The sequence below is a fragment of the Solenopsis invicta genome, chromosome 16, assembly GCF_016802725.1.
Source record: "Solenopsis invicta isolate M01_SB chromosome 16, UNIL_Sinv_3.0, whole genome shotgun sequence".
Classification (NCBI taxonomy): Eukaryota; Metazoa; Arthropoda; class Insecta; order Hymenoptera; family Formicidae; genus Solenopsis; species Solenopsis invicta.
Genome location: NC_052679.1, coordinates 19,496,050 through 19,523,141, shown reverse-complemented (window position 1 = coordinate 19,523,141; position 27,092 = coordinate 19,496,050). Strand labels below are relative to the sequence as shown.

At 37.3% G+C, this 27,092-nt stretch overlaps 1 protein-coding gene across 2 annotated transcripts in view; it reads left to right on the top strand.

Annotated features, from left to right (window-relative positions):
• Positions 1-27,015, top strand: part of LOC105194510 (protein slit) — a 327,037-nt gene extending 300,022 nt beyond the window's left edge. Inside the window, exons 5-30 of one of the 2 annotated variants that reach the window (XM_026131466.2) lie at positions 341-412; positions 534-747; positions 1,058-1,221; positions 1,733-1,804; positions 1,907-1,978; positions 2,065-2,136; positions 2,425-2,568; positions 2,725-2,882; positions 6,188-6,338; positions 8,905-9,051; positions 10,137-10,208; positions 10,299-10,370; positions 10,650-10,813; positions 11,228-11,429; positions 11,510-11,581; positions 11,676-11,747; positions 12,192-12,263; positions 12,340-12,503; positions 13,083-13,302; positions 14,728-15,037; positions 17,162-17,372; positions 17,519-17,980; positions 18,893-19,093; positions 20,352-20,501; positions 20,692-20,831; positions 21,277-27,015. In XM_026131466.2, coding sequence (XP_025987251.1) covers positions 341-412; positions 534-747; positions 1,058-1,221; positions 1,733-1,804; positions 1,907-1,978; positions 2,065-2,136; positions 2,425-2,568; positions 2,725-2,882; positions 6,188-6,338; positions 8,905-9,051; positions 10,137-10,208; positions 10,299-10,370; positions 10,650-10,813; positions 11,228-11,429; positions 11,510-11,581; positions 11,676-11,747; positions 12,192-12,263; positions 12,340-12,503; positions 13,083-13,302; positions 14,728-15,037; positions 17,162-17,372; positions 17,519-17,980; positions 18,893-19,093; positions 20,352-20,501; positions 20,692-20,831; positions 21,277-21,363 — 3,937 coding nt within the window. In that variant the 3' untranslated portion in view covers positions 21,364-27,015. Of the gene's footprint in view, positions 1-340; positions 413-533; positions 748-1,057; positions 1,222-1,732; positions 1,805-1,906; positions 1,979-2,064; positions 2,137-2,424; positions 2,569-2,724; positions 2,889-6,187; positions 6,339-8,904; positions 9,052-10,136; positions 10,209-10,298; positions 10,371-10,649; positions 10,814-11,227; positions 11,430-11,509; positions 11,582-11,675; positions 11,748-12,191; positions 12,264-12,339; positions 12,504-13,082; positions 13,303-14,727; positions 15,038-17,161; positions 17,373-17,518; positions 17,981-18,892; positions 19,094-20,351; positions 20,502-20,691; positions 20,832-21,276 lie in introns of both variants that reach the window. The other variant, XM_011159458.3, reaches the window with a different exon arrangement.
• Positions 27,016-27,092: the final 77 nt, after the last annotated feature.

Sequence of the window (27,092 nt, the reverse complement as noted above, 5' to 3'; positions counted from 1 at the left end):
AACTGTAAAAAGATATATCATTTTTCTTGTCGCTACGAGAGCTAAAATTATCCCATTTTATTCATCCTTTTCAGATAAAACTTACAATTAAGTTTGTATTTTAAATTTATTGTAATATATATTATAATTGTTCTTAGCCGCATTTTTTTTCTGTGTCAAGTAGTAAAATGTTGCGCACGGTCAGACAACTCTATTAGTCTAGGCGTAGCTTATAAAATTTCTTTGAAGTATATAATTGATCTCTCTTGTATAATAATTTTATTAATAAAAAAAAAGTTTAAAAAATTTTTGTATATTTATATATTTATGTATTAAAATTATAAAATTTTACTCTTCATAGGTTACTTGACAACAATGTGTTGACCTGCGTGGACGAGGCTTCGATACGAGAACTGAAAGACTTGGAAATATTGTAAGTATATTAGAGAAATTAAAAGAATTAAAATTATTCGAACGTATAATATGTTTTACAACAATGCTATTTCATGTTCGGGAGAGTATATAAACGTGCTCAAATTAATTATTCATTTTAGAATGTTGAACAACAACAAACTTGTAACGCTCGGCAAGGAGATGCTCAACGGCTTGTCGCATTTGCGAACTTTGAAACTTGCGGATAACGCATTCGCTTGCGATTGCCATTTAGCATGGTTATCGCGTCATTTGAGGGCTCATTCACGCCTAGGGCAACATACACGTTGCGCATCTCCGGCTCATCTCAAGGATCGCAATCTTGCCGATGTGCAGGTGAGTCCGGCTAAAGAGACTTACACTATTGAATTCTGGTTATGCAAAACCCACAAACATTTATCTCTCGTCAGAATTTATGCAGACATTTGCATAATACATAAATATACGGTTTTTATGTAGTCCTTATTAAATCACATGTCTGCACGTACGCATATAATTTAACTGTTAGATGTATCATTATCAAACTAAACATTGTACGAGAAAAGAAGATTTTTATAAAACATTTCTGCGATTGTTAAGTTCATCGATATTGATTCTTGTTAACCCACTTAGCCCCTAACACGACTTCTAAACCTATTGTTTGCAGGAGCACGAGTTCAAGTGTTCAGGCCTGGTCGAGCGAACGGGATCGGAATGCAGCGCTGAGCCCCAATGCCCGCATCCTTGTAAATGCGCTGATGGGATCGTCGATTGCAGAGAAAACTCCTTGACGAAAGTGCCAACCCACCTACCCGAGGACACCACTGAGTTGTAAGTAAAACCGTTGCGCCGTGTTCGCGCATTGTGTACCTGTACTTCGTCTGAGATTTATTTCTCGTTCGCGAGTATTATCGATAACACGGATTGACTGAACTATACTCTCTCGAGTACTCTTTAGTTCTTCTCTTATATGGTATGTAGCTGTTGCACAAAATACAGCACAAATTAGTGCCAATTGTTACATTCCTTTTATTTAAATATTTTATTTATAAATTTGCGATTTTATTAGTAATTTTTCTAAAATAGTTTTGTGTAAAACCGATAGCAACAAATAATTTTGTAAAATCCGTCAAGATTAATACGCGTGATGTGTGTAAACACGTGAAACAAAATACTATATTTTCATGTGAGCAAGAGAAGCAGAAAAGAGTAGTAAACATGAAATAATGTGAACAAGCAAAGAGCGATCGATAACCTCGGAGCTTTGTGAGGCGTTCACTAGCGTAAATGCGCAGATTTGCTAACTTATTTGTCTAATTTGTTTTTTCATAATTACCCGTAGGCGGCTGGAACAAAATGGCATCACGGAAATTCCACCCAAGGCTTTTTCGCCATATAGAAAATTGCGAAGAATGTGAGTGACTGACTTACTCTGATAAATACAACACAAATAGCTATTGCGCACGTCAGCCGCAATGCTTAATACTTTTATTTGTTTCCGGTGTTTTGCTCGTAGTGACCTGAGCAACAACCAGATAAAAAAGGTAGCAGCGGATGCTTTTCATGGATTGAAGTCCCTCGAATCCTTGTATGCATCTTTTTTCCATTATCGATTCATTTTAAATAACATTCTGTTTCATTTGACAACAACAAGAAAACGTCATTTTGTTACAGAGTTCTTTATGGCAACAAAATCACGGAGCTGCCAGCTGGTCTTTTCCAAGGCCTGACAAATCTGCAGTTATTGTGAGTAAATAAGAAAAGAAAGTTATAAACTTAATGAACAAAATTTAAAACTAAAGTAAATAATTGCATGGAAGTCAGTCCTATTAAAGTTAATAAATTGGAATTGGCATAGTTTTCTGTTGCATGACGCGAAGTCGACTTTAAGGAGGCGAGAATTAATAATTCATATTAGAACCACTGAAGAAAATGTTTTTATTCATGGCTTCTCACGTATTGTTCTCGCTTTGCCGTGAAGCATTGCAACGAGGCGGCAACTGTTGGAAATTATAGCGAAACTTATTGTTTCAGGTTACTGAATGCCAATGAGATATCATGCATACGAACAGACCTGTTCAAAGACTTAACCGGTCTCACCTTACTATCTTTGTACGACAACAATATACGCTCGTTAGCTAATGGGACTTTTGCCAACCTGCGAAGCATTAAAACATTGTTCGTATTATTAATACAAACATTTTTACAAACTTTTCCTCTCCTAACTTGGGCGAATGTATAAAAACTTTCTTGCTGTTAAAATATTTAACGAAGCAGATATTTCGTGCTGCATTGTAAGTACCTCCAGTCAGTAACTCGATTCTTTTTTCGCAGACACTTGGCGAGGAATCCGTTCATCTGCGATTGCAATCTACGCTGGCTGAGCGCGTATCTTCACGCGCATCCTATAGAGACATCCGGTGCGAAATGCGACACGCCAAAAAGAGCGCAGAAACGGAAGATCGATTCGATGCGGGACGACAAGTTCAAATGTAAGGGTAAGCACAATTCGATTTTTCCGGTATATCTCTTCGTAACACTTCGGCAGGATAATATGCAGGTCGGTAGTCTATGTGGAGGAAGATATATTGCACGATGAATGTAAATAGGCCCCTATTATCCGCTGACTTTCATTTACATTTCATCTTCAAATCTTCATATATGTATCATATATGTATTCACTCACGTTCATACTCATATCTGTATGAAATTAATCATCCATCCTTGCATCAATACAATTTGGAAATAACGTTTTATCATCTGTCTCATCTCGGCTTTTAAAATGTCAAAAATTGAAAGTGGCGCTTATCTTACGCTTATATGAAAGGTAAGAGAAAGCGAATAAGCAGAATGGAGAAATCGGATTACATTACCATTTATAAATTAATATATTCGCTCTTTCGCTAAGAAAGGGTATATCGAAAACCGATGCCAAGCCATTGAAACTGATCAATCGCATCACTTTATTATCAATCACACGTGATGGCCCACGGCGCGGCGGCGTGCCGCATCCGAAACGATCTACGGTTTCCATTTTCACTCGTGTGAAATCACCCACCATCGTCGTTTCCATTGCTTCTTGCATCACACATCCAGACACGTACGTCTTCTCCTTTCTCTCTGTCTCGATTCTTCTTCGTTCTTGTCGACACGTCCGGAACAGGTGACCAGACGATCTATATAGGTGTTCCCGCACGGTAGGATAAATGCTGGTCACTTTGCCGGGCGCATGTAATTGTCGATGGATGTATCTTGTTAACCATAATGCTGTCCGGTATGCATTAATGTCAACCGATATTATTATGTACATTCGCAGACACGCTTGCAAACTCGTTTGTGCTTGTATAGTAATAGTAATCATTAACAAAACGAAGCATACAGATACAGACAATAATTGGCATCGTGCCTTAAAAGGAGATACATTTTATAAAAATTTTTTTTCTGTTGACGTACAGAATTTTCTTTTCATAAAAACTTTGTATTTACGAAAGAAAATATTATTCCGAGTATATTATTCCGTTAAGACGTGACGTATACAAATACTGAATAAAGTCAAGAAAACGATGATTTATTTAAAATTTTAATAAACGTCCCTCTCTCTCATTATTTTGATACTCTTTAAATTTTAAGAAGTTAGGTATTTTAGAGTTACAACATAACAATATCAAGGCAAATTTATATTTTCTTAATTAAAAGCGATCTTTCGATAAATATATCGTGTTTTATGCGAACGAATGATGCACTCATAGTGTGTTTATTATATCACAGTCCGTAAATTTTGATACGTGACTTCCGGAATTACGAGAATTCCATGTTTCTCTGTTATTTTCATCGTGCGGTCGTTTGCATTTACCTTGTCTTTTTGCAATTCCGTAATTCTAGGGAAATTTATCACAAGCGTACGAATGTCCCCTTTGCAGAATGCATCTTTTACGACACATTTTTTTGCGAGGAGATCCGTGCTTGCAGTATCCGTTTGAGAATAATACCCAGAAGTATCTAACCTTCCTTTATGCGGCCTCAAGTTTCACCCGGATGCACTCTCCTTGTATGCTATACAATTCCGAAAAACGTATGTTCTACTGTATGTACACGCGGTTATACAGGAGTGAGGTACAAAAACCCAACTGAACGGTGTAATATCTTGCTTGTTAACATCTTGATTACCAAATAGTCGCACGAACAGGCTTTGGATAATAAAAAAAAAAAAGTTATCTTGCAATCAATTTTGACGCACCCTTTAAAAAGTAAATTTAAGTTACTTGATGCATAATTAAATGCCACAAGCTATTAAAATACTATAAAATGCAAGAATATCATTAACGGTATTTACAAATTAATAATGTTATATAAAGATAAAACATTTGTTTTAAATAATATCCACAATATTCAATATGCTGTATTTTATTTATTTGTTGTATCGTATATGCAAGCAGCACGAATACATTTAATACTACTGAAGAAAGGCAATATTCACTACTTGTGACTAACTCCTTATTATGTGTACATGAAACTCAATTTAGAGTTAAGAAAAATAAATACCTCGGTAGCGCATATGTGCACCTATGCTGGTATAAATGTGCGCATAACTGCTACGTGCAATTCCGTAAACAGGAACTTACGTTTCGAGCGTTAAGCTTGTAGACAACTTTCGCAACTTGCGCCCCCCGGTCACGGCAAAAATTTACACGATACCCTTGCTTCTGCATTACGAAGGATTTCGCGAGAATTAGGAGGAGAGTGCTTCTCTAGTTTTCGTAGAAGGAAACAAATGTTGCTCCTTAAGCAGCACTCCCATCCAACTACGTAAGAGTATTGGCGAAGCGGAAGGCGGAAGAGACAACGGAGAGTAATCGATCAATTTTAACTTTGTTTACAAAATACGCAAATTGGTTTTTATTATTTATCCTTTTCATTTTATTATTTGCTTCAAGCAAAACTTTGGCAGGTTTTATATTTATATAAAATATAAATATTATATATCTTTGTTGTACTTCCGTGGAATATTTTTTATATCCGTTCTATTATTCTTTGATATGGAAACAATAAACATTTTTTTTTAAATTAGTTTTATCATCAACAGCTTTTAATATTTAATTTTGTTTATTTGTGAAAACATATGGTGACAAAGGGATTAATAAGCGCAGGTCCGCTCACACCGATAAAAAGAAAAAAATCAGCTCTTGGTGACGTTTAATTTTCTCGCTTTCTTCTCTTTAACTTTGACAATCGACGAGTAAAAAGCGCTATTGTACTTTGAGCACCGTCGGAGAAAGCACAGTCGCTATGCGAGATGCTGGCCTATACTTGTGGCAATGTGTATCGTCGATATAATTACGTATGCGTACATCACACCCGGCAATTTGTAATGTGGTGTATAATATGATGATAAATCATTTCTGCCGTAGCCCCGCACTCATACATAAACATATTTAGCCCTCAACACTAACGCACGACGTTAAACACTCGATTAACGTGCAAGTACATATGGCATCACGCTTACGGGTGGTTTCGTTTAACGGCGCCATTAATTACACTGTTCATTATCAAAATTTATCGTTAATGAATCGACATCATCATCATCATTACGTTTACTATATAATTACGTTCGACCAACGTAATTTTCACGAAGGAACGCAGCATTCATTTGTGGCCGGGATATCACACGACTGCTCTGCGGACGACGTGTATACATTATATGCCCGTCGTGTGTCGGAGCAGAGTCGTGATCGAGTGCGGAAGTGTTGCTCAGGCGCGATTGTTAGAAATCGACTCTACCCAGAAACTTTGTCCGCAGGTGACGAGGAGCTATTAACAAAAAGGGCCGGCGAGTGCATTCTGCCTGGCGCCTGCCCCGCTCCGTGCACATGCAACGGCGCGACGGTTGATTGCTCCAACAAGAGATTAACTGCGATACCGAAAGACTTGCCGCTTTACACGTCGACTTTGTAAGTATACTTCTCTTAATTGACGTGTTAAACCACCACGCGTGAAAACCAGAGAAAGAACGCGCTCTGTTAATCTCGACACTAATCGCTGATGCTATCAAAGTCCTGTCTGATAAACTTCTTCATCGTTGATGAGTAAATCATTGGTAACAGAAAAAAACTTGACGAGGAAAGGACGTAGCTTCTATTAAAAAGCTTCCACTAACAATATTTTACTTGTCGTTATGTCGCTGAACGATGTACGTGGGCGTGCAAAATGAGAGAACCAAAGGCAAACTCAATTTATGTCATACAGGATATAGCAGCATCCGCAATATATTCCGTGCAGTTATGTTTGTCACGCTGAACGCACTTGCACCGCGAACATTTTTAGTGCCTCCCAAAATACTGTGTGACATCGCGCTGATGAAGAGGTAGCCGGTCGATCTAAAATAAGGAAAATGTTTCCATCAAAATATTTAAGCCTTCAATATTGAGATACCGAATAATAGCGTTGCCAGGCATTGCTGCCTCTCGTAATTAAAGATTTAACAAGGCGCTCTTAATAAATAATGGGTAATAATTATACTTTATTACATTTAATAATAATTATGCTACACTTCTAATAATATCTGCAAATTATAAAAATTATTTACTCATGTAAATAATGAATACTGTAAATAATTACTACATTTACGAATATAGTAAGTACACTAATTATGGGGAAAAAATTATTTGTGAAATATAATATTTATTTTGCTAGAACAAATTCTTATTTAAATATAGGAAAATTTTATTCCTGTCAAATAAACCAATTAATAAGAAAAATGAGATATTTCACAGAAATGTATATTCCATACAAATATTTTATAACTAATAAATATAAAAAAAACACGTCACAATTAACATTTGCTTTTGAATATTTCAACTTTTTTCTTAGTGTATATGTGTTAAGTTACAATATTAGCAATATTAAGGAATGAGAATGTAAAAATAATTGATATCGACAATTATGATAGTCGCCGGCATTCGCGCTAGTCATAATTATTTCCAGCTAATGGCAACGGTTAACATGATAAGCATAGACATATGTATAAATTAATGATCGTTAATGAATGAATTGCAGATTGAAATTGCAAAACGATGTAATGCCGAAGGTAATTTCTAACAATTAAAAAAACCGATTAAATTGCCCGTATAATCAAAATGGGTAACAATACTGAAAATAATTGGAACAAACTTCGTTGATTTATTACGAACAGATACATTGTTTTTCAATTTCTGACCTGCAATTAGGTACGGTTCTGGTTTACAATTATTTTACAATTAGTTTAATCTAACGTAGCAATTCGTTGATTGATATGCATTCTGAATTATTATTACTTTTCTATGAGAAAGTGTTCAAATTGTCGAGTATTGGGACAAGCCGATCGATCGGGACGGTCGGGACCGTCCAGACGAGTAGTTAGGATGAATATCATTCGTCTGTAGAGAATTCTCGTCCCTCCGTTCGAATATTAATTCGATCGTTGAACCAGATAATCATCTGATTAAATCGTGGAGTGCAATGGGAAAAGAACAATGAAGATTGAACTATTATTCGCAGTAAATTACGCATTTGGTCCGTTCGATGAATCGACGCTTATGAAAAAAAAATTAATTTCTCGATACCATTCAATAATCAATACACCAACCCTCACAATAAGGTCTATACGCATAAAATATTAATGTTTCTCTGATTTACATAATGTTAAGAATCGTAGCAAATTAAAGTCAAATTAGATTCACGCTATTATATTTTAGTATTTTACTTCTTTGCAATTCCGTTCGGCAAATCGTTCGCGCCTATTCAAAATTAAATAAGTATTTCAAATTTTGCATCGTCGCTTCTCGCGGAGCGGAATCAGCCGTTTGTTCCACCGAACTCGAGCTAGCAAAGTTCGATTCGCGAACACGTAGTTTTTAATTTTTATCTCTTTGCTACTCTCTATTTATTTGTATTTTGCATTCAAATTAATCATTGAACATACGTTGCAAATATACATTGTAAAATTTGCTCATTCTTCCGCGATCACATCTTATTCTTTTAAATTATCCGATTTAGAAATAAAACAACAAACTGCTGCAGCAATTTATTATTTTATTCTATTTTATGCGTGGAAACATTTTTTTGCACTTCGACATATCCCAAGTTAATAGTTTTATCCGAATGTTAGAGCGTATTAATTACGAACGAAGCAAAACAATCAACTGCAAGTTACACTATTGCTCGATACGTATCGCACGAACATTCTGCAACGCACCAATTTCTGCACGAGAGTTATTCCAGCGTACAATTCGCAAAATTTATTGAGCGGCGCATTGTTATAACGCGGTAGCAAATAAATTGCTCGGTGGGTAGTCGAAAACAAGTGATGGAGTAACGAACGGAAAGTACCAATTTTGCTCTCTCTCTTTTTTTTTTTTTACGTTGTCGAGTAACAAACCAACCATACATGCATATCGCAAACACGCATGCATATTCGACGGCACGACAGTCGCGACTTCATTCTACATACATTCCTTTCCGCTTGTGTGTCTACGCCAGGTTGTTGAGCAACAATGAACTGGACAAGATCAAAGCAGATGGTCTTTTTGAGAAGCTGCCAGAGCTGCAACATCTGGATCTCAGGAAAAATAAAATCTCCCGCATCGAGGCGTCCGCTTTTCAAGGGGCTCACAATCTCACCGACCTGTAAGTCACAACGCGAGGTCCGAATTATACTGCTTTCACAGCACAGCGCAACTTGCTCCTTCTTTGCGACATTGTCGTCGTTGTCTTTCCGGAAAACTTCGCCTTTGCCGGCACAATAGAAACTGTTCTAGAAGTACCGTTGTGTAACGCCAAGATTGTTTTCTTTGCGCGGCCTCCTAGTCGATATTTCCAACTTTAGAGAATCTCTCGGGGAATTTTCGAAAAGGCCTCATTGTCTCCGGGCACGACTATTAAAACAATACCGACGGTTTTTCATCAAAGACTCAAGTGATATAGCGTTTGTTTCATTGCGAGTCACGATTTGTCAAATTTAATTGCAAGTACATTAATTTTTATTTATCTATCGCTCATTTACTTATATAGCAATGATATAACTAAAAAAATAAAATTTTCTAGTTTGAATGTTTGAAATTATGAAAATTTTGTAATATTATTTTTAATTGCAATTTTGATGTAATAATTTGATCTACTAATTATAAAGAAATCAAAATATCATTAGCTTTCAAGTCAGTGTATTAAATTCTTAAGAATTTTCTCTTCTTTTAACTAATTGGGAAAAAATGACAATGTTTTCATTGTTACAACAACATGAGCGATATAACTGTTATTATCAATAATTAATGTTTCTTGAAAATATCGATTATATTAAAAAGATATTGAAAGATTATATATTTGAAAGATTAGATGACATATAGAAATTGAACATGCAACGTGAGCCATTTTTATCGTTTAATAGGTGCAATTTATAATCCAATATATAACGTCATAAATTCTTCATACAGTTAATAGCTGCATTTTTAAGACACGTTGAAATCGAGCAATGCTTTATGTTCGGAATTTAAAGAATATAAAAGCGTTACACACCACGTGGTACTACGCTAAAAACATCTCCGCGTGTTTTCATGATGTTTCATAACGCTCGTACGCTCGTTTGCTCGAAGAAATGACATTTATCGACTCGTAAAAAGTGACGGCGAATTGTAACGCGGCGCAACTTAGCTCGCAATCTCTTTCCATTTTGTCGTGCGCCTCGTTTCACGATATGACGAGCTTTCTTTCCGCAGGCTTTTGTCCGAGAACAGGCTGCGAGAAGTACACAACAAGATGTTCGCCGGCCTATCGAGCCTTAAAACACTGTAAGTACCACGTTGCGTAAATGTACCATCTAGCATTGATAAAACGCTATCATGGAGTAAACGATTACTCGCATAATTCACTCTGCGTAGGAATCTCCATGGTAATTCCATTACGTGCGTTATGCCGACATCGTTCGAAGGAATGCCGCACATACGTTCCATGTAAGTTCGCGAGTAATCAACGTATGAAATTGCAACAAGATTATTGCTGCACAGACATTGTTATCCGTAAACTTTCTCATTATCTTTTTGCATCATATTCTTTTATTCTTCATTATCTCTTTCGTAAAATATGCAGGCAGTATAGCGGCCGGAAAAATTTACGTTCTGTTATATCTTAAAAATAATTACATATCAGCTGTAATAATCAGAGTATAATCTCCGTGTTACTGCCTCCTTATTGTTGCTGTATCGTTTGATATATTTTTTTGGTATCTGCAGCAACATGCAAGGCAACCCGTTATCGTGCAACTGCTATCTCGCGTGGTTCGCCGGGTGGCTGAGGAAGCGAGATATAGCCGGAATCACTGGCCGTTGTCACGATCCACCGCGATTAAAGGATGCCATCATCAAGGACATTCCGCACCACGAGTTCAAATGCAACAGTGCGTTTAATGTATTATTGTACAATTGATTTAGGTCACCTGTAGCACATCTGTAGATGTATCTTACTCTCGCAATTTGTATCATTGCGTTTTGCCGTCGATCGCTATAAATTCAAAATAGAATACAAACATGACGTATCCCATGTGAAATTGATAGCGGCTTTGCATGCAAATTGATTCACGAACGCATACAAAATCAAAATCAATATAATACATTAATTAAATTTGAATTGGCGAATAACGCGTGTTTCATGCCTTCGATTTACATATCTGCGCGTTCGCGAAAAAAAAAATTTTCACGAATAAGTCAGTTGCTTTCGCTGCACGTTCTTATACGCATTGACAAAATAATATTCGCGATTTCCGTTTGAATTGCAAATCCTGTTAACGATTCACGAACTATTTTACACCTAGACGACAGCGTGGGTTGCCTAGGCGACGATTACTGCCCGCCTCAATGTAATTGCGCGGGTTCGGTGGTGAGATGTTCGAGGTCTCAGCTTACAGAGATTCCACGCGGGATTCCACCGGAAACCACCGAGCTGTATTTGGACGTGAACGACATCAAGACGATCCAGCCGGAGAGGCTGAACCACCTGAGGATTCTCACCAGACTGTAAATAAAACACGCGTGCACCTTCTCCCGTATATCTTTCAAGCGGCTTTCGCCGTGTTTAACGTCCGCTTCGTTTTCAGGGATCTGAGCAACAACCAGATCGGAATGCTGTCCAACGATACCTTCAAGAATCTCACGAAGCTGTCGCACCTGTAAGTCGAATATTTATTCCGTTACCCCGGGGGTTCTCGGGAGAGACTCGCGAAACCGTTTATGTAATGGGCGACGTACGAATCTCTTTTGCAGAATCATCAGTTACAATAAACTACAGTGCGTGCAACGAAATGCTCTCGCGGGACTGAAGAACCTGCGAATAATGTAAGTCACGTGTGCAAATACTCGACTGTTGTTATCATCATGACGTGCCTCTTTTACTGCCGCGAAAAAATCTGTTCCAACGCGCTTTTATGTAGCATTCGCACGATCGCGGCGATTGTTGAACACTCAACGTTCTACTAAATTAAAACTATTTAATTATCGTAATTATTTAATAAATCTGTCAATTGAATGAAAATAACATATATTAAAATTCGAATAAAATTTTTATATTAAAGGAATGTTTAATCTGAATTGCAGTACGATATAAATAATTAATTACAAAGGAAGATATTGAAGTAAAATTTCATAACGCTAATTATTGACATTACAACTAATAGAAATAAATTATTGCTATTTTAGTCTCTTTCTTCTTCCGAATAAAATCACAAATTAAAATCAATTTTAATAAAATGGTGTGCTACACAATTTAATTGCCATTTTCAGTTCGCTGCACGGTAACGACATATCAGTGATCCCAGAGGGAGCATTCGAGGATCTCAAGTCTATAACACATCTGTGAGTATCACTCCGTTTGTAAACCACACGCACTCGATTTTCGATACCATCCATTTATCGATCATGATGTTTACAGTGCCCTGGGGTCCAACCCGCTTTACTGCGACTGCAGCATGCGATGGTTGGCCGAATGGGTGAAGAAAGATTATGTGGAGCCTGGCATAGCTAGGTGCATGGAACCACCCGCGATGAGAGACAAATTACTTTTGACGACGCCGGCTAGTGCCTTTCAATGCAAAAGTAAATATCTCATAAGCATATATCTCGATTGCGGGCAGAATGGCCAAGAGACTTTATTTGCTGCCAAATAAATTTAATCGCTCTTCACGAATCGTGTAGCAGGAATGTTTTATTGATGTAGAATCGTGCGATCGTTTGTCCACAATTTCGACTTCATCTCAAATTCTTACTTAGGTATTCATTAACATTCAGTAGTACCGGCTCCATAGAATATTTATCGTTGAAGTCGGAAATGCAAATCATTATCCCGTTTGGTAACGACTTTGCTGTAAAACGGGTCATTGAACATCGATTTTCCATTAGACGTAAAAAGTATACTTTTTTTTCTTTTTTTTTTTTTATTTAACGACATTAAGTACGCAATTCGTAACGCAGCTCGTAAGAAGCAGAGAAGAAAAAATTCCTCTAATTGCTTGGCCATTACTGATCCGCAATCGCATACTGGTTGTCGCACGTGACGGTGTTTTTGATTTTTCGTAGTACAGCGCGACGCAGTCTGTTTAGTTCGTGGTTTTTTGGCCCAATATCACGGTAGGGTACTAAAATTGCTCATTAATCGTAGACCTTTCTTCCGCGCAGCCAAGCAGCAGCCAGCCGAAGTCTTGGCCAAGTGCGACCTGTGTTACACCTCGCCATGCGAAAACGGAGGATTTTGCGAGGCGCTTCCGGACCGGCAGTTCCGTTGCAAGTGCACGCCAGGATATCACGGGGACCGGTGTCAGCATAAAATTGACGCGTGCTATGGAAATCCTTGCAGGAACTCCGGAACTTGCAAAGTACTGGAGGAAGGAAGATTCAGGTACTTACTGAACACGACTGCTCGATCAGAGTAGTGGCTCGTCGGGCTGACTTTAGAGTTGCTCGTTCAGTGGAACCCGTAGAACGTTTGCGACAGCATCGTATCATATTATGTCTAGATAACTTTTTTTCGACCTTTGTAGTTTTTTTATTTTTCTTTTTTACGTCAGCCCCTTGCTTGAATTTTCGCGAATTTCATCATAAAGTTATGTAGCACATTTACGAACGCGCGTTCAAACATTATTTGAATGAACAAACCTATTAATTTTTGAGTTTTGTTCATTTGATCACTGTTTGAAGAAAGAACCGAGTAAATAACAATCAATCGTAGCGCACAATGTAGAATCTGTCATAGAAAACTGTCAATATATTTTTAAATCATTAATCTCGAATTAATTAAAGAATCTTACCGTAGGCATCAAATGGTAAAAATATAGATTGGTTATTTGTGTAATTATAATAACGGAAAGTGTAGATATTATAATCGTAGAATTATCAGTAGAACCTGCACGCCACCAAAATCATTTCGCGTGTACCAAGTAGTTCTTTGAGCAGTCTTCGTTTCGACACCATTGTAGACGTAAATATGCACGATGGAGGATGATTTTATGACGAATAAAACGTTGCATCTTGAAGCTTGAATTTGACAATAATCCACGGAGATTCAATAAAAAAATCCGTCTCTCTGAGTTGCTATGCTATTTTGACAACTCCGACGCGCCGCCGTGCCGCTTAAAGTGGCGTCCAAAGTGGAACGCGATCGGGGCGTTCGTCAAATTCCAGCTCTCAATACGCGTAATAAACGGGACCCTCTGCACGTGAGCCCCGAGGAGTGACGACTGCAGGCTATAAACTGCCGACGGCGCTGTCAATAACCTGCTCATAACAGAGAGGCTGTTGCGATTATCGAAAAATCGAAGAGCCGAACTTATGCGTCGGCTATTTGCGCCAAGCATATATACTATACGTCCGATCGATACAAGCACATTTGTTTAAGATTGATAACAATAAATTCTGTAGAAGTGTAGATTTATTTTCGTCTTTATTACTTGCGTATTAAAGACGCGTATTAAAGTCATCAATATTAATCATGAGCAGCTATTGATATATATCAACTATTTATTTAATTATATTCCAAATTATAAGTTTAGTTTAGACTGAACTAAATAATAGAGAACGAACTGCACATGCAACTTGTTTGTCGGAGACAGTGCATCATTCTAGTTTTCCGAAATTTTTGTCGATCGTTTTACAGTAGAAGCATTTAATTGTCAAACTTGACGTGTTATAAACGTGAAAAAAAAAAGTAGAAAGAAGAGACGCAGTGTTGGCGGTTTATTGCCCGCGGTAGGATACCTTTGGCGGATCTACCGCGATCGCATGTCAGGCTCAATGTCTCGATTGACGTTCAGTCGGTGTGTGACAGTTGCGACTGCGCCCCCGGGTACAAGGGACTTCGATGTGAGAGCAACGTCGACGACTGTGCCAACAACAGGTGCGCTAACAACGCAACCTGCGTCGACCTCGTACAGGCCTATCGATGCGACTGCGCCCCAGGATTCATGGGAGAATACTGCGAGGAGAAGATACCCTTTTGCACAAAAGGTCACGACCCCTGCGAGAATGGAGGCCGATGCGTCGACCACAAGACCCACTACAGCTGCGAATGCCCAGTCGGCTTCACCGGCCTCAATTGTTCCACAAACTTGGATGACTGTGTCGATCATATGTGCCAGGTATGTGTGCCACCATCCTCGTTAACTATTCTATCGATCGCGGGCACGATCGATTGTCGCTTATTTGTTTCTTCAGAGCGAATCACGTCTCGTGTTGCGCCAGGCGTAATGTGCCTTGTCTTCTCGTGTAACGAAACTACCGTACATAGCAAACATAGGTAGTAACACGTGCTTTGTCACAGTAACATATCGATTGTTACGGGTTCTATGCTTTATTCGTGTACAACGAATGATTGGCAAAAAGTACGTAATTTCATGAATTAATAATTATTAATTTTTTTGCTTTAAAATTTAAAATAAGGCGCGTGACAAAAGTCGGCGAAATAAATTTTACATTTGCCGATATATTTCTGCCAATGTTTGATAATTGTTATGAAATATTAAGCAATTTTATTTTTCAGTAATATTTTGATACATTATTTTTCTCCCCGTGATGGTGAGACAGCAATATTAATTAAATACTTTTAGATTTTATAATAATAAATTCTCTGCAATGCGATAAGGATTTTCACAATATATATTTAGAAAATTCTATGCGCTAGCATTTATAAATACGCAACATCTGCAGTAATGCTGCTGAGTGTAAAATTCATTAAAATAAGTAATTACGTTACTGCAGAAGTCGCGTGCACGGGTGCACCTATCTACACGAGGTCGATGATATCTGTTTCATTTACATCATATCATAGAAATTTATTTTCTCGTATCGCTCGCGGTTGCAACAATCGCAATTAATTTCTAGCTGCCGCATTAACAGCTCCCCTTTACGTTTCTAGCAGAATTGTAATAATAGCGCGTATCGCCGTTTTGAAATATTCTAACTTTGATAACATATTTTTAAATCTTACTTTTGAATCGTGTATGCGTTCCACTCATTGGCGGGTTCAACGCGCGGATATGTCTCTTTGCATTTCATTTGAGGAAGTATTTCCTGGTTGAATCACTTAATGTAGTATCGATTTAATTCGGTACAGTATCAACTGAAAACTCAAACTCAGCGACGTAACTTGACTTGCATGAGAGCCAAACTTTTATTTGACTATCGACTCTTAAATAGAACCCTCAACCCAGGCAGATATGATCTTCCGAGAGGAAGAAACTTTAGTCGCGAAGAGCTACGACCCAGAAGCAAAGTTGGCGTATGAAATTTTACGCTGAGATTTTTCTTCGCGGTATTATAACGCTGCGCGCTGGCCAAATTTCATTTGAGTGTTTGCGCGAAGTACAGAAAGCTCGTGTGGAGTTTTCGGCTTTGTGGTGCTGGCTCTAAAGCCAGCGATAGTATATCACGTTCCAAGCTTTCTAAGCTTCCATGAATGGCGCGGAATTGACCTACAGAGGCTGTCTTCCTATGAAACTTCCATTTCCATATATCCAGCATATTCTATACGTAGTTATAAAATTGATATTGATATTGATATTTTGCACAATACACTTTACATGTCGGTCAATTCAAAGATTTATTGCGCTACATTTTCAGTCGTCCTAATTGCTATAATTATGAGTGACACATTTAAACGTTTTATAGCGTAATAACGTTGAACGTTACATGCCGAATCTCGTTTCCAATGGTTCGAGCAGGATTCCCGACTAACCATTGATAAGATTAGCACGTGTAACTCGCAGGGGGGGATATATTATTGCACATATGTGACTTAAGCCCCAGAATACATGGCCTTTAGTTTGAGACTCTAGACCAGGCATGTGAAACTGGCGGACCGCCCGATGATTTGTAACCCTCTGCTAGTAGTTAGTTGCATCCACAGTTTGTGCGCGTTCCTATCTTATCCGTAAACTTACTGGCTGACATTAATTAGACTATATTAGAAATGCATCGACATCAAAATTATTTTTATAATATCTTATTTCATATGTAATAATTTCAAGAAATCCCTTATTTTTAATTTAGATCTTAATTAAGATTGATAAGAGTAACGAAGCAGAATTTACGAGTTTTATAATTTGATCTTTGCAGTATAATGCTGATATTTGATTTTTTTATCAAAAAGATTTCAAAAAATTTTTAATAAGAATCTAAAAAAAGTGAAAAAAGTGAAAAACATATCACACACGAAGGTTTCATTAAACTACTTTTTTGCAAATTGTAATCTATTTGTTTCACAGAACGGTGCTACTTGCATTGACGGCATAAACAATTATGAATGTAAGTGCGCGGCGGAATATACAGGGAGATACTGCGAGGCTGCACCCTCGACAGCCATGCTGTATCCACAGACAAGTCCGTGTGCCCACCACGACTGTCAGTACGGTGCCTGCTTCCAACCCGCTCCCTCCGCCGCGGACTATCTTTGCCAGTGCCATCCCGGCTATACCGGTAAGTAAAAGATACAATCTTACACAAAATTATTGTCTTCTGTTAAATATTTTTAATAATTAATCAAAGACTTACCAATTTTATTTTAAAGCTTAAAAATTTTCTGTTACCTCTTGACAAATTTAATACGACATTTATCATTTAAGGAAAAAGATGCGAGTACCTGACGAGTCTGAGCTTCGTGGACAATAGCTCGCTGGTCGAGCTGGAATCGCTACGCACGAGGCCCGAGGCGAACGTGACCATCATATTCACGACCACGCAGGAAAACGGGGTTCTCTTTTATAACGGGCAACACGACGGGCACATCGCCGTCGAGCTCTTTAATGGGCGGGTCAGGGTTTCGTATGACGTGGGTAATTATCCTACCTCGACGATGTACAGCTACGAGATGGTGACCGACGGGAAGCCTCACATGGCGGAGCTTCTGGCGATCAAGAAAAATTTTACAATGAGGGTCGACCGGGGCCCCGCCAGGAGCATCATCAACGAGGGTCCGAAGGAGTATCTCAAGCTTGTCACGCCGATGTTTGTCGGTGGCGTAGCGCCGGAAGTTGCTAAAGTCGCATTTACCGAGTTTCACCTTAGAAACATTACGAGCTTCCAAGGTAAGTTTCTCTCACGACACTCTCGCGAGAAATATGGTTAAGATTAATTGGCACTGTATTATCTTTAGAGCTCTAATAAGTCATCGACAGAGAGAAGTGTCGCGATTATGAAAATAGAATAGTATTAATAAAATCGCAAAGAAACGTGAATTTTATGAAAACGTGTTCTTGTCACATTGCAGCTTAGAGAGACAAATTACATTCGATTTTACCTTTAAATTAGTTATTTTAAATACTAGTTTTTACCATGTAATTATCAAATTACTTTTAGCTAATTGTAAAAAAACTATCATAAAATAATATAATGAATCCGTTCGGTTGAGAATATTTCAAAGATTTCACGAATGATTTGTGCTCTCCACCACTGCTAGTTCTAACACCGATACTCTGCGGTTCCTCTGGGAAACGATAGTTGTCGCAAACTCGGAATATCAGCCGCAAATTTGCAACTTGCGGAGACCTCATTTAATATTCGGTTACATTTTTGATGTCCCCCGGCGCAATACTGATTTACTACGTTTGCATATAGTGTATGAAATAATATGTGGCATCGTATGTAACCGAGAGAAATTAGATTCGGAAAGTTTCGCAACAATGCGACACACGAAAATTCGTAATCGGACTGCACATGCAGCATAATTTGGATTATAATCGTATTTGGATTTTTTGCGTCATAAGATAAGAGAGACATTTTAATAGTGAAAGTGTACATCATCGACGTCAATCAGTGAAGTTGCGCGTAGCGTCTTACAAGAATTTATGTAGGCTCAAATGCGTGCCCGCGTCACTTGCGCCTTACTCAATTGCATCGTAACGTTCGGTACACACTCCCATGCCGCCACTCTTTATATAGGATAGAGCAAAAGTTTCTCTCTCACCAGATCCATTAAAAGTTTCTTTGCTTTATCTCAGGCTGCATCTCCGAGATGTGGATCAATCATAAGTTGGTAGACTTCAGCAACGCCGCAAAGATGCATCGCGTTACTCCCGGATGTGCTACTAGCGACGAGGAGGCCGACGAAGCGAGAGATGTTGTTGAGGCTGAGGGAATTAACAATAGTGGCAGTAACGAGGAGTCCATGCCACAAGAGCATATGCCTCGCGAACATTCAGGTATGTTAATATTTATAACTGCTAATTCATGCAATGTTAACTTATTGAGTTAATCGTTTACTTGAAGTTGAGTTTTAATTTCTAAAAGTACTTAAAACTATCCACGAATAACATTAGAAAGGATTTTTTAAAAAGTCTTATATACTTAACTAATTATTTTAACACTAACTCGATTACTTTAATTAACCCTTAAATACACAAGTGAGTCTGAGAGGTCCCATATGAAGTTTCGAACGCTTGCTGTGTGAAGACGGAATGAGATAGGAGGTTTGAAAAATGTTGAAATCTCTTTTGATTAATATAGTTAATTAACTTTTTGATCAATTAGAATTCGAATGGCACGGCAGCAAGGTTTTGTTGGGGTGTGTGAGACTAACATTATGTATGAGTGAAACTTGTTTATGAGTAATCTTATATAAAAAAAACAGTTTACGAAACACGTTCGAACAAGTCCGTTCGCGTATATTACTCGCAGATACTCTGTCTAAAGTTAGAAATTCTCTGTTCGAAAATAAGTTTGGTTATAACTAAAAATAATGCAGTTGGCAGAAGTGAAAATTACTGGCATTGCGTTTCGTTTCGTCCGCCAGTAAAATTAGCAGTCGATCTCGAATAGTCCGAAATGTCATAATGATTTTCAAATTTAAAATTACGGACATTTCAACGGTGCTGCAAGTTTGTATTAACATTGCAGAAATCTTTTGTAACTTCCAATAATTTTTTTTGAAAGTATGACGCTTTAGCTTTAAAACACTGTATTTTAAAATTCTTAAGAAGTTTTTTGTTGCGAAGATACGATTTTGTGAAGAAAAGTAGATTTTTGAATAATTTTTTATTTTTGTCTAATGGTTTTTCCTTTATAAGTTCTCAATAAAACATTTTTCGCTAATGTCGTTTGCACAGTCACATTTCCAAAATTCTGAACTTCCATTTAAAAAGAAATGTTGAAAAATATTTATTGAAACCAAAGTTATAGTTTCTCAAAGTTGAAAAAGTCTCTCAGACTAGAAAATGTATTTACGTATTTTAAAGATCTGTGTGTTTAAGGGTTAATGCAACTATTCAATTAATTAAAATTAATAATCAAACAACACAATAACTTAACAATTTATTTATGAAATATATTAAATTGTATTGTGTATAATACGAGAAATTGCAAGTTAAATTTGATTAAAAAGTCGAAAAACATTGTTCTATTTTAAATTAATTCCAAATTTATATAATACATTTTTGGTAAAAAAATATACATTAATTTTAGACATCATTATGTCGGTATCCGGATTGGTGCCTTCGCACGCATGTATCGGACATGAATGCAAAAAGGGATCCCAATGCATACCGTCGCCGTACGGCAACGGCTATTCTTGTCGCTGTCAAACCGGCTGGCAAGGACGATACTGCGAGAAAGGTAAATCCATCAATATTATCGAATGCTCAAATATGAAGATATGTTATGCCGCGAATATAGATTTATTATAAAATAATGTAAGGTATTGCATTCTTTTCAAAATATATATTTTTTTTTATTATTATGTACTTAATTCATAACGCTTCTCGCTTGATCGCAATCAGTAAAAAGATTAACATCAATGTCGCAGCACCGACATGTCGCAAGGAGCATACCAGGGAGTACTACAGCGAGAATGGATGTCGAAGTCGACGACCCGTGAAGCTTGCTAAATGTTGGGGAAGTTGCGGCAATTCCTGCTGTTTACCGCGGAAGACTAAGCGGCGCAAGGTACATAAGATATATTTGCGTACCGATTAGGACTCGCGAATGATCCGGTTTTCCGCGGAACAATGCGTTGATTCTATTGTATAATTTTCAATTGTCCGAGTCTATCAAATTTCGGAGTAAACTAATATCGCATCAACATTTACATGTTACGAGAGCCTCTGCTCCCATTTTCCCGGTTGCACACGGGGATGAACATTAAAGCCTGCATCGCTCTTGTTCCTGTTAATTGGCGTTAAATACAGCGTCATTCACGACGACTGGACGATGCAAGATGAACTGTTTCATCTTCCAAAGTGATCGATCGCGCATGAATCGCTCGAAGCAACCGCGTCAATTACCGCAATTATGTTCATTAAGTTCCGACCGGCGACTGATCCCTTCCCGCCGTTATCTGCCGATTACAATCGTATATGAGGTCATATAAACAATTGTGTATTAATTTCAGGTCCGACTAATTTGCACGGACGGCATGCGGTACACCAAGGACGTTGACCTGGTGCGTAAGTGCACGTGTACCCGCAAATGTTACTAGCCAGTCGACGCATCGCGGCCCGAGTCTCGTCGGCGTGCGTCGAGACGTGAAACGAGACCGAGAAGAAACCCCCGGATCCGAAGCAGCACCCCCTCGCGTACTTCCACGTGTCCTCGGAGATGACGAAGGAAGGAAGCGCAGCGGGACGGCGAGGGCGAGGGCGAGCACTGCCACCGACGTGCCCTCGGCATCCCTATGCGGAGACCACCTTCGCCGAGACACACGTGGACGAGAGAGAGAGTGCGTGGGGAAGTGCAGGCCAAAACTAGATGGACACACACATAGCCGGCTCAGTGTGATATGTATTATTAAAAAGAGAAAAAGGAGAAAGCGAGAAAGAGAGCGAGAGAAAAAAAAAGAAGACGCAAGAGTATATTGTACGTAATATATAGCTACGGACTATCGATATCGAAGCAGTTAAACGTATACTAGGTATTATTCGTATATATAATGACCCGATATAGGTATATAACGACGAGAACGCGGGCGGAAGGAAGGGTGAGCGCGAGCGCGCGCGGACAATGTGTCCGTATATTTGCGATCGCGGACCGCGCACGCGGGCGCTTGCGTGTTCGTAACGTTACGCACGAGTGCGTACGATTACGCCGTTGATTTAGCGCGGAATGGACCTAACTGGGTAATAGGGGATTCGCGGCTGCGTGCAAACAGGCTTCCGTAATCTTCTTATAGGATATATACGCGCCGCTTTTTGTTTAATACGTTTCCGCCGGTGGCGGTCGTAATCTCCGTTGAGCCTTCAACGCGACCATCTCAATGTAATTCACTGCCTATCGTTCGAAAATTATTATTCGGTAACGTGTTGATTCTCCCTTATTACAATGGAAACGTTTAGAAAATTTTAAAAAAATATTTAGAAAATGTAATTAACGTTTTACTCGAAACTACTCGCAGAGTAAAGCAATTATAGAATTAACGTCTGCCCCGTGTCGAATTAAATTCCTCGGAAATTGTTTTCGTATTTATAATTACGTAACAAAGAAAATTAATGACAATCGTAATTTCACTTGGTCAAAGTTTGTGGATAATTGATCGCGAAACCTAGATCCACGTTAGGTCTATCTTTTCCCCAGCGAATTTTTACACTAAACGCGAATCTTCGATCGCATAGCTATTTCTACCCACTGAGCAATGGTCTCTTTGAATTTTTGCAAGAGAAGATCTACAAATACGTGAAAAATAGCGAGAGAGATGTTTGTGAGAATGGCGCGAATGGCTGCAATACTTTTTCGCTACAGATTGTTTGGTTTCTATACACTTCGCTTGGCTACAATACACACGTCGTCGTAGCCAATAAACCCGAACGGAACGAAAGGCAAACAGAACGGGAAACGGGGCGGTGTGTTTCTTGCCTTTTTCATCAGTTCAGTTGCAATGCTGCCAATTTAGCGTTCCAACTACCACTTTAACTGCACAATCTTTAGCTAGTAATGAATAGGCCGCTTGTAAATCGTAACAAACACGATAATCAGAGGGGACAAGCAAATATGCTATTAAAGAATCGACATATAGAGTCACAATTATGTGAATAGATCACAGGTAAGTGTCTAACTAAATGTAAAATATATTTTAAGGAGAATAGAAGGATCTTAATTGAAAGTAAGCCGTCAACGTCTTCTTACCTCACCTCACCGACAGCAGCAGTGGGAGTGTAGCTTTATTTTTGAAAAAGCCAAGAAATCGCACCGCGCGATCGAGTACGCCGGGACGGACTGCGTCGCGAGTTATATAGTTTTGGAGAGCGCGCTTCGAAAATTTTTCACTTTACGGCCTAATGTTACGTTTCGAGATGTAAGTTGCAGCCCGTGGGGCTGTTGCACGAAGCAACGGAAAACTTGCGTGCGAATCGACGCAACGTACGATAATAGGAAAACGAATTATTGAGGGACGCGCATATTAACGTTCGGTCAGCCGATTGCGAAACGGATATAATTGTATAGGTCGATGAAATCGTCGGTAATCCGAAACAAGGAGTTCACCGATACGAAAACCGCGTAATTATTTTTGTATAAGCGCATTATTTATATATCTAAGCTAATTTGCTATTAGTTTAATCAAAGAGCGTAATTCGTTCGTACTACTTAAGCCCTTATAATGTATGACGTACTACGTACCTACCCTTACATCTATTTATGCGTATCTATTTTACCCCTGGATAACTGCATCGCATCTTCCACTGCCAGTATTTATATGTATTTATTCCGTTTCCTTGTTTCACTGACACTTATGTTAAACCGTTTCTTTTAAACGTATACGTTCACTTAGAAGACGAACGAATGTCTCTCGGCGTGCTTTGCTGTCGTCCTTTACGATTTCAATGCGATTTTGCCGCCTAGCGTGCGCCTCGCGAGAAAGTACCAATCGTAGAATTTATGTAGACTTAGCTTCTGGCCGCTAAACGTTCAAACGGCCATACGATCGAAGCGTATCTCTTAGAGTTTCGTCTCGAAATTTACTGCCATCACTTAACTGCCACGGATAACGATTGTCATACTACCAATCAGTTTCTGGCTGTATGAGAGAGACAAGTTATCTATCCAATGACATATAGGATTTTCAACATATTTTTTTACTTAACTTCACAATTGATTTTACTTAGTTTCACACGGAAGACGTTTTTATTTCGATTCACAGCAAAAGTATGGACAAATAGTGAAAACTGTTTAAATTGTAAATGTGCACACGCGCACGATAGCATGCATTTATCGATAGCCGAAGATCATTATTTATCTTTACGTTTTCTTCTTTACATACCGTAAATGAAAAGTGTACCAAGATCGTATAAGTACGATGAAGTGAAATATAATTTACTAGTATTAATAGTCACATAAGTTCCCTATGCCATTCTTTTTTACGTTTATGAACAACTTGGTTGTTGATATTTTATCAGTCCCATTCGAACGAATGTCTGCGAAACACTCGAAGCTAGCGCCTGTCGGAGAACAGATTTTGTATTACGACTCTGTACATTTGGTCCAACAAAATACAAATAAACATACGCAAGACAGTATACGTTCATTCGTCGTATTAATAATCCATTGCAATATATGATTTAATCATCTATATCACCTTTAATGAGTGCTCTGGATTTAGAGAAGAGTTGCCAAATGCGTATCACTTAAGCTATTTTTTATTATATTTTGCATTTGATACTGTTTGAATGCAAATTAAAGTTTGAAATTGGAGCTCGATGTTTTAGTCATCTTTTACATGTTAAATCTTTCAATAATAACAAATTAATTTGTTACAAGCTTTTCTGTAAGATGCTGTAAAAAGTGTGATTTAGAAAATTGGTTGCTTAAATTGTACCTGTGGTCTCTTAAATCGTATCGTTTTTGAAAATATTGAATTTATTATTAAAGTAATTAAAGATTAATGACAGCATGCACAAAACAAAATAAAACTTGTTTAATTTTTTTCAAAATTACTTATTTTTTATTTATTTTTTCTTTTTATCAATAAATGTTGCTTATATAAAGTAAAAATATAAAATATTGAATAAATACGCTTTAGGAGACGGGTACGCATCTAGCAATTTTCCCCTAGCATTAAAGAGAATGTAGAGTTGCAAATAAAAAAACACTAATCAATATTACCATTATCAATATTATTGAATTAAAAATTACATGAACATTTTACCTTAAACACAAATTTTATATAATTTTATATCTTCCTTTATTTAAATAAATAAACAACGTTATTTATCAGCTGCAAAAAAGTAATGGATTTAACGTTTAAATGCAAAACCGTTATCATGATTTTACGTTAATTACGGTAAATCCCGTACGCGTAATATGTTAATGTCATATAAAATTATAATGCAAAGCAATGTGTGACATCTATCATAAATTGTGCATCTATATTGGACAATAATAAAAGGGACTATTCGTAATATCGTAATATGTTTCCGTGCCATCCGGAATTTCCGTAACTCGTATTTGTATATTTATTTGACGTGAATTTAACATATTTCGTGATCAATGGACTGGCGCATGCGATCGAAACGCATACTATTTGGCTTTTATTCTCTCGCAGAACGTGGCGAACACTTTTACCTCGAGTTATCGAATCACACGCCTCGAGGAACACACATGCCTCGACTTTGCTAGACATTAGAAGCGAGAGCGAAATCTTTTACTTGATTTTACAGAAGGAAGTCTTTCGGAAAGTGTCTCTTCGGTTGTAATTTCTGTCTGAATTTACTTCTTTTGTCACGCTCAGCATTCGCATTACCCGTATAAAATGAAGACATTTATCGCGTAAAGTCTACGACTACAAAGGATACGTAAGCGTCAAGATCCTTTGTCTTTTGATACCTTGTGATAATCGGTGCAAGAATCGAGTAAACTATTTTGTCATTCGTAAATCCACTGCGAGAATTTAATTACGTCGTGCGTGATCAAACGGAAGATAATAGTGAATAAAAAGAATCAAATCGAAGAAGAATGTTACCAATAAGCGATTTCGGGACTGGATAAATCTGCAAATTGCACTAATATTTATTGGCGTAAAATTATATTATTTATTCCTAAAAATTCCTAAAATTACTATTCAATATATATCGATTTAGGTAATAAATCAAATTTTTCCATGCTAAATATGTACCTGCTTTCACATATTTAATGTGATAAGCGTAGACAAAGACATTAATGCATAGAAATTACTACATTTAGATAGCATTAAATAATTAATAATTTTTAGATAAAATCGTAAAAATATAGTTCTTTATTTTTTACATGATGACTACTTTAAATAAAATTTATGTTAGAAATTTTATACATATACATAACAAAATTTAAATACTTTTTTATATTAAATTTATTTAATTTGAGTATTTTTATTTAGGGGACTTATGTGAATACAGATTGGCAACATTCCAAGTAGGTACTAGTTAATTAAAAAGAGTAGTTATTTCTAAACAACAAAAAAATTTAATTAATACAATTTAAACAAAACTCGTGATATAAATTTACAGCACGATTACAGATAAATATTTATAAAAATGTATATAATATATTGCCAAAATTATAATTTATTTTACATATATTTTAATTTTATATATTAACTAATAAAAATATTAAACACATTTTGATTTTAATATTATTGACGTTAAAAATTTTTGTAAAAATTATGCTTCCTTTATATTTAGACATATCTCAAATTTAATCTCATTGGAACTCTGCGGATTTTGAATGTTATCAGTAATATTGTTTACTATATTGCAATCTAAAGTTTAGTTTCGATCTCCGAAATAACGCTGTAACATAATGAAAGTCTGACAATTATTCTTTTTTAATGTTATTTCAGAATATCCAATAATATCTAAGAGTGTGAACTTATAAAAGCAAACGAATTGTGTGAAAGAGATAGCGAGAAAGTATAAGCGTCAGTGAATACAGTATGCTGTCTGAAAGATGATTCGAATGAGTATGTCGAGGTATAACGAAATGCGCATGACAACGAATATAAGTGTGTTTATTGCGCAAGCACGTTTTACCAAATAACAATGGAATACTGCATGCCTAGAAGTACTCTTGCTCTATACTTTAGGTATATTAAATTAGAATTATTAGCATAAAAACAAAATGTCTATGTTTATATAATGTAACAAATTCTCGAAATATATGAACGCTATTAAACAAACATATATGAAGTTTAACACATATATTACTATTAACACAGCGACATCCAAAAACGTATGAAAGTTAATC